Source organism: Chaetura pelagica, unplaced genomic scaffold (genome assembly GCF_000747805.2).
Source record: "Chaetura pelagica isolate M959 unplaced genomic scaffold, ChaPel_1.0 scaffold464, whole genome shotgun sequence".
NCBI classification, from domain to species: Eukaryota; Metazoa; Chordata; class Aves; order Apodiformes; family Apodidae; genus Chaetura; species Chaetura pelagica.
Window position 1 is genome coordinate 381,682 of NW_009952981.1, and position 8,119 is coordinate 389,800.

The 8,119-nt window shown below is 46.6% G+C and overlaps 1 protein-coding gene across 1 annotated transcript; it reads left to right on the top strand.

Moving 5' to 3' along the window:
* The first annotated feature begins 373 nt into the window (after positions 1–373).
* Positions 374–4,910, top strand: NUDT13 (nudix (nucleoside diphosphate linked moiety X)-type motif 13). Its single transcript, XM_009996398.1, has 8 exons — positions 374–456; positions 930–1,069; positions 1,255–1,362; positions 1,691–1,797; positions 2,937–3,062; positions 3,290–3,401; positions 4,016–4,170; positions 4,716–4,910. The coding sequence occupies exons 1-8, from the start codon at positions 374–376 to the stop codon at positions 4,908–4,910; spliced, it is 1,026 nt and encodes a 341-aa protein (XP_009994700.1).
* The last annotated feature ends 3,209 nt before the right edge of the window (positions 4,911–8,119 follow it).

Genomic DNA, 8,119 nt, shown 5'->3' on the forward strand with positions numbered 1-8,119 from the left:
ACCACAACTGTGGAGGAAGCAAACAAGGGAGCAGCCACCCTCCCTGCTCTTTCCCCCCCAAGGGATACAGGAATTTAGGACAGGAACGTTTCATCTCGGTCTTACAGCAATTTCTGTTAGACCTCACAGATGGAAAACAACCCGAGGTATCTTTAAAGAGGCTTAAAAATGGCCTGAAACTGGGTTTAATGAGTGACTGGAGACTAAGACCACAGCAGTAATAGTAGAAAGCAGATGCCAGCATTTTGCAGCCTCTGTGAGAGGGAGTAGCAGTGGGTTATTGCACCTTTTAGATAAAACTTAAACTTTGCAGGGCTGCTGCATTGTATGGATTTTCCTTTTTTCATTTAGGCAGAGAGTGTAGGTGTTGGTGATGGCTGCCATTTATCAAGCAGTGCACAAAAGAGCTTCCTCCCTCTTCTGGAGGTTACACTCTACCTACGTCAGAAAAATGAGGTGAGTTCTCATCTCATTCTTGTGGACAGGGAGGCAACCAGAGTTTTGGCACTCCCGTGTCCGTAGTCACAAGCAGCCCTAACTAAATCTAACCTAAGGGGTTAAATCTTTTAACAGTTTGGCAATAATATTGGTCATGCTGTGTGAGGTCTGTAAATGGTAACAATCCAAATCTCTCCACTCCCTTCACCACTTATAAAGAGCTGGTTCTCTCAGGCTGAAGATCTGTTAAAGAATGCCTGTGCCTGCTGTCCCAGCTAAAGGTCTCTTAAAATACAAGGAGGTGATGCTGCCCAGCTCATTTTATAGTACTCCAAACAGTCTGAAAGAAGCACACGTCCTTACACCCTGATTCCAATGATTGCTTCTCAGAACTCAGGCCCTACTCTGTACAAAACACATGCATCCAAATACAACACAGGCAAGCTCAACATGACCTTGAATTCATCTTCCCAATTCTTTTCTCACTGCAGGTACTTAAATGAACTAAAGGAAGATGACAGCCTTTGTAGACAAGCCCAGACCTCAGGAACTTTCTACCTCTTTCACAATCTTTGCCCCTTCCTGCAGAAAGTTGGAAAGAAATATCTGGTACCACAGCTCAGTGCAGCAGGTAGGAAACACCTCCTGGATAACACAGCTGGAATGATACCAGAGTCACTTGCAATAAGCAACCCCTTACACAGGGGCTGGAAAATAAATCAATAAATAAATCTATCAAGCTGTGCAGGAACATCGTCCTGTATGAATTTGCTTTCATCACTGCTTTTTTCTTCCCCTTTCCTCTGCTGTTTCTAGAGATGAAAAGGATCCTGGAGAAATGCAAAGGGAATGACCAGTTCCTGGAGCAGTCGGTGCTGACGGGCTGTTCAGATGAGCACGTACCTCACTTTGCCCTGGATTTAGGTTGGGATGACTCCTCTTCCCTCCCTGTCAGCAGCACATCCTGATGTTCTCCTTGGGTGAACATTTCTGGCCAAAGAGGGGCCAGAAGGAGCTGGGGCTCTGCAGGAGCTGTTGAGGGGTGTGAGGGGGTTCTGCTCTGCTGTTCCTGTGGTCACAAAGGGGGGTCACTTCACTTTGGGGAACATCACCACTGATGTGGTGTCACTTCCAGAAATCGTAGACTGGAACAACGAAGGGCGTAAAGCTGGGACCATATCTGCAGTTTGTGAGATCAAAGATTTTTTGGTTGTTGTTTGATTTATTTTTTTTTAATATTTTTTTTAAACAGGAGCCTTGGAGAAGTCAGTCATTGAGTCTGAACTCAAGGGGTCATTTACTGACCTACGAAAGGCTCTGTTTGTAGTGGATGGGAAGGACTCTCCCTTGCTGGCTTCGGTACTGTAGAGGACTATTTTTATACTTTTAAATGATGTGAATTTCTACCATTAACACTCCTCCTTGTCTCCTATATATTGTTTTATGATTTACCACATCCTGTGGAAGTACCTACTGTACCACTTTCAGCTAAACTAGGTACAAACATACTGTAATTAGCCATTTAGCATCAACCTGCTGTACGTCCAGTGTGAAACCTACTGGTCTTAACCAGGAACCACAACAATCCCAGTTAGTCCTCAGCTTCACAACTATCAAGCACTAATCTTCTGTAGTCTTCTAGGTAAACTGAATTTCACAAACTTCTAGATCTTCTCTCAGAGCTCCTCTTTTTAAAGCCACTCACTTACAAGCTGCTACTCTGCAGATGCCTCGTGTTTGGAAGCCCTAAGAGAAGACCTGTGTGTGAAACTCAGCTGTCCTGACCCATTAGGAGAAACAGCTGGTGTTTCTTTTCCTGCGCTATCATGTTTGTGGCATTGGGCTATTTCTCAAGAAGATATTCAGAGTTGGAGACTCCTTAGAATAGCTTGGTTCCCACTGCTACTCCCATTACACCCCAGTAAAGAACAGCTCTTCCCCACCTTCCCCAAACATGAATTTGGATGCTAAAACAAGAATCTGCCATTTTTCAAAGCAGTGCCTGTACTTCCATTTACCTTTCTGAGGCTTCCAACCATCATCAGGGTTTATCCACACCACTGGGGAGTGCCTGTACTTCCATTTACCTTTCTGAGGCTTCCAACCATCATCAGGGTTTATCCACACCACTGGGGAGTGCCTGTACTTCCATTTACCTTTCTGAGGCTTCCAACCATCATCAGGGTTTATCCACACCACTGGGGAGTGCCTGTACTTCCATTTACCTTTCTGAGGCTTCCAACCATCATCAGGGTTTATCCACACCACTGGGGAGTGCCTGTACTTCCATTTACCTTTCTGAGGCTTCCAACCATCATCAGGGTTTATCCACACCACTGGGGAGTGCCTGTACTTCCATTTACCTTTCTGAGGCTTCCAACCATCATCAGGGTTTAGCCACACCACTGGGGAGAAGACAGCAAAGTGCCATTCAGGCAGTGAATCACCTTTCTGCCCCAGGTGCCAAGTAAGGTTTGTTTCTCCCTTGCTGTTTGCAGGCCCAGTCCCTTCTCCGGTGGCACAATTCCCACCAGTTCTGCAGCAAGACTGGGCAGCCCACTCAGAAGAATGCAGCTGGCAGCAAGCGTGTCTGCCAGGCCAGTGGAATAACTTACTACCCACAGGTGAGCCCCCTGAACAGCAGCAGAGCCACACAGGGGGGGTCTCTGGTGACAAGCTGTGTCACAGAGGGGAACCTGTGGACAGCAGCAGGAGTGCCCTGCAGGTTGGCTGGGGGGCTTGTTCTTTAGTGTTCACCCAGTGACACCCCCCACCCACAACCACCTGGGAAGATTTTGCACTTACCTGTTTGGTCTGAACTCCTGGCTTTGCTTTCTGATGCACCTGCTAGATGTCTCCAGTGGTCATCACCCTGGTGTCCGACGGGAGCCGGTGCCTCCTGGCACGACAGCCCTCCTTTCCCCAGGGGATGTACACTGCTCTCTCTGGCTTCTGTGACATTGGTAAGGCAATCCCTGATCCAGCACAGTGGCCTTGGAAATGCGGGGTGTGGGGGCAGAAGGGTGGAACACCAAGCAGACACCTGTTAACAGAGGAGGGAAACGTAGGGGGAAAACCTGATGGATCTGGACAGACCCGGGTTGCCATTCAGAGAGAATTCATAATAGCTTTGAGTATCTGGACAGAATGGGAGTTCTGGGTGTGTATCAGTTGCTGTACCCCCTGGTGGGAAATACAAGACTCCCCAGGTTAGATCCCCAGGTCCTTTTTTAGTCCATTTTGTGTCTAGTGCAGTCTGCCTCAGAAGAAAAACTACAGACCTCTTGTTACAGGAGGCAAAATGGCTTAAAAAGGGAAATGAACAGAGAGGCAGCATTGTTCTGTCCACCAGCTGTGCAGAGGCAAAGCCACAAATGTCTCTATTTAAGAGAGGTAAGCACTGCTGATTAACTTAATTGAGCATCCTGCTGACAAGTGCTTCCAGGTCAGCACAGCCGGAGCTCCCGCGGGTGGATCAGGGCTGGAACACCTCAGGAATGAGTGTCCCTGCATGTTCTTTGCCACGGTTGGCTGCCCTGAGGCCAGGCCGTCCCTACCTAACTTGGCTTGCTCCTAGGTGAAAACGTGGAGGAGACAGTCCGGCGAGAAGTGGCAGAAGAGGTGGGCCTGGAGGTGGAGTCACTCCAGTACTCGGGTTCTCAGCACTGGCCCTTCCCCAGCAGCTCCTTAATGATCGCTTGTCACGCCCTGGTGAGGGCAGACCAGGCTGAGGTGAGCAAAGGCAAGTTCCCCTGAGGCATTTCACAGCCCACCTGACCTAGAAAAGTCTCTTTTAGTCCAGAGATTTCAGTCTGGAGAGCATCAGACCCTCTCTACGTGCAGCTTTCCCTTGGCTTTCTCTAGAAGTGAAGAACAAACTTCAAAATAATTGCACCTTCTATTGCAACATGCCAGGTTCTGCAAGGGTCCCTGTGTCAATACACCCCCTATGTTTTTTAACTCTGAACCTTGCAAAGCAAGTGCTGAGTAGCATTAATATCAAATTTGCCACAGAACATGCAGATTCTGACACCCACTGGTACTTTGCAGGCCAATGGCATGATGGAACAGAGCTGTCTGACTGGTGGCTTCCCAAGGGAAACCAGGACAACAAAGCCCTGGTGGGCACTAATGTCCTTTCCTGTGTTGGCATCAGCACTTAATCCAGGAATGGACAAAGCACTCTAGGCATTCTAGCATAGGATCTTGGTGGGTGTAAGAACAAGCCCACATTGAGATCTGATTCCAGGAACTGGTGCTCTCCCAATTCCTTGCAGATCAGTATGGACAGCCTGGAACTAGAGGAAGCCCGTTGGTTTAGCCTGGGGGAAGTCGTTGAAGGTCTCAAGAGAGAGCCCAGACCTTCCAAGCAAGATGATGGTAGTTTTTTACCCTGGTTCCCTCCCAGACAGGCCATTGCTCACCAGCTGATCTGCGAGTGGGTTAAGCAGCAGAGCTCCCAGCCAGCTTAGGCATGACTCCACCGCCTCTGGGGTTCTACCAGAACCATGAAAACTCAACAAAAAAAGCTGCCAAAGCCACTGAAGGCAAAGCCTGTGTCACAGTGAGGACAGCACCACACTGATAGGCAGCCTTGCACTACAACACATAGACTTACAAGGCTATTTCTAAACTGACCATCCTCAGACAACTCCACATGCAGCAGATTACCTCTGAGAGCCCAAGACGTGCAGTGCATGTACAAGAAAATTCTTGGTCCCAAAGCATCAGACTTACTGTGACCAGCTGCTGCTGCTGCCCTGCAAGCAACAGAACAGTGAGCCCCTGGCACCTATGGCCTCTTTTCCTCCAGTTTTACCCATCTCGGATGGGTATTAAATGCACGGTTTTTCCAGAATAAAATAAAGAGATAGTGGCACTTTTCAGTGTTCACGTTTCTATGGACCTGGAAGAACTCTCAAAACCACAGAAAAATCTAGTGCCTGCACAGGCTCTTCCCTTGTTTCCCTTCCCATTCAATTTTCCAGTTTCATATAAAACACCTTCTGTTTTGTTAGTTGTTTTTTTTCTTTTTGCAAATGCTAAGTGGGTCTCTTCACAGAGATACCTGAGCAACTAAAAATATCTCTAGAGGCACCATTTCCCCCCACCAGTAAGAGTGTTACTTCTATTCCAAGGAAGAGAGAACAGAGCGACCTGGTGGTAGAGAGTGGAAGAGCAAAACCTCCATAAAAGCCTATGAAGAACCCGTACAATGTCTGACTTCAGCATTACAGCTCAAGGAGAAAGCTCTTACATCAAAAAATTACTTCACCTTAAAACACATTCTGAGGCACAGTGGACATGTGCTGAATCTGATGGAACACCCTGACAATGTGACTGTGTTGAAGTAATTTCCCAGGTAAGCACCAGCAGTTCAACCCTGGCAGCTGCAAGACTATCAGAACAACTTTTAAGTACACAAACACAATTCCAGCAGCCCAAAGCACTGCTGAGATTACTTCAGCAGCCCCAGCCTCTAGCTCCCATTTCAAACTTGTTCACTTTTCCACTTGGCAAGGGATGGAAAGCAGCTGTGCAAGGGGAAAAATACTGCAGATGTGACTCATGAAACCATGCACACACCTGGGAACAACTGAGCACCACCAGAACTATTTCTGTTAAAAAAAAACAACACAACAAAACACCAAAAAAGAAGCCAGGTTGCCAATCTGGGAGTGGTGTGACTTGCACTTTCCTTAAGAGCCATCAGTGGTATTTTACAGACTATCATGTGCACTCAGTGATGTCCAGAATCATCATTACATGGAAAAACTGAAGCTGGCATCAGCTGTCACAAACATGAGGGAGATCACAGGAGCAGAAACACAAAGCTCCCCCAGGTCCCTCACAGGGAGAGCAGTTTTGGCACAGGAACAGAAAATGCTGATACAACCTCCTCCCCTGGTCCTCGTGCTAAACTGCACGTAGCAGCTTTGTTATTAGGTAGCATCCTCCACAAAGCTTCACATCTAAACAAAACACAGCTACAGAGACATAACAGGAGGAATAATAGACAGGAGGCAGGGCAAGGAAGGCTTTCCAGGGAGATCTGAAATGATTGGGGAAAAGAGTGATGCACAATAAGGTGGTTCCAATGGCAGGAAAGGCAAAGAAGGCCCCATTGCTACGAGTGGAAACATTGCAAAGGGACCCAGAAGATTATGAATAGAAGCAGAAAAGTAGATATTCTATAAATTGAAGCAGAAGAAGAAGAAAGATGAGGTTTGGGGTAGGGAGAGAAGCAAGTTACACCTCACTTCTATCAATAAAAGCCTAAGGATCTCAACAAGATTCCTCTTTCAAGGAATAGGAAGCTGAACATTCATAAATGGCAAGGTAATAAACTGCAGGCAGGGTCCTGGAGAAAGGAAAAGACAGGGTGCTGGACTAGGATAGGAGCAGCTCCTTAGCTTTTCCTACAAAACAAATAGTTGACTGATTTAACAGGAACCCAGCAAAGGCAAAAAGATACTGCACACATGTCTGAACAACAAAAAAATGGGAAGCTTTTATTAGTGAAAGAAAATATGTCTACAGTCACAAGGGGCATGCAGTAATAAGCTTGAGTCTTTTTTTGCTGAATAAACTGAGCTTTACCTTCACATTAGCTTTGCTCCTCACTTCCCATCCTTGTATGCTTCCAAAATGGTGAATATCTCACAGGACAGGTTGTCACTGTATGGTACTGTAAGAATTCCAACACAGGACAAACTGAATCATGAGCATAACAGCAGATCTGTTATTTGCCCTGAAAGCACAATTTTGCTGTTGAATTTAATTATCCCCTCTTGGCAGCTGGAATTTGTAATAGGAAACCTCTGATATCCTCAGGAGGTGGCAACCAGGTTCCTCAGCTGGTGGTGGCTGAGGAACACACTTGAATCACATGAAATAAAGAGATATTTGAGGCTTCACACCCCTGACTTCATATTCTTAAGCAATTCCCTTTTTTCAATAGCTCTGGATTCTGCTGTTCAAGCTGAGAAGCCCAACTGCCCTCCACAGTGGTATTTTCTTAGGGGAATAAGCAAAGTTGGAAAAAGAAACAATTTTCCATCTCAGACCTGCCAGAACAGATGCTCTTGTGTTCCATTCCAAAGATGTAAATGTCAAAAGGGAGGGCAGCTGCTGCTGCAGCTTTTGCTGCATCCCAAGGGATGCCAAGGTGGTACAAAGGGCCTGCCCTGACTCCTGCTGCTTCTAAAAACAAAACCCAGTTTCTCATGGGAGTCAGATCTCCACTTCCATGGAGAAAATAAAGGCTCCCAATACTCCTTAAGGCTTAGCAGCACAGAGAGGCAACAGCCAAGCTGCCCAGGTGTTTAAAAGAGTTACAGCAAGTTAAGGTCTCTGCTGTCCCCTAGGATTAGTTCGGAGCTCATGTCTGGAAGATCCATTCTTTGTTTTTTTGCTTGAAACACACCAGTCAACAACCAGGCCATTCAGAACTGGTCCAGCCACAGACAAGAAGACCACATTTCTGGGAAGGGTCAGAAATTCTAGGATGAACAAGAATGTACAAACGGCAGATGCTCAAGTGAGCAAAGTGAATAAATTGTGTTGGAATGCAGTTCCAGTTAAACTAATTGAGAATACAGTAGAAACTTTGATAGCAATTCATTGAAAGGGAACCACGCTGCACTTGTCTCCCCTAATTAATTCCATCAGGATCCCTTCA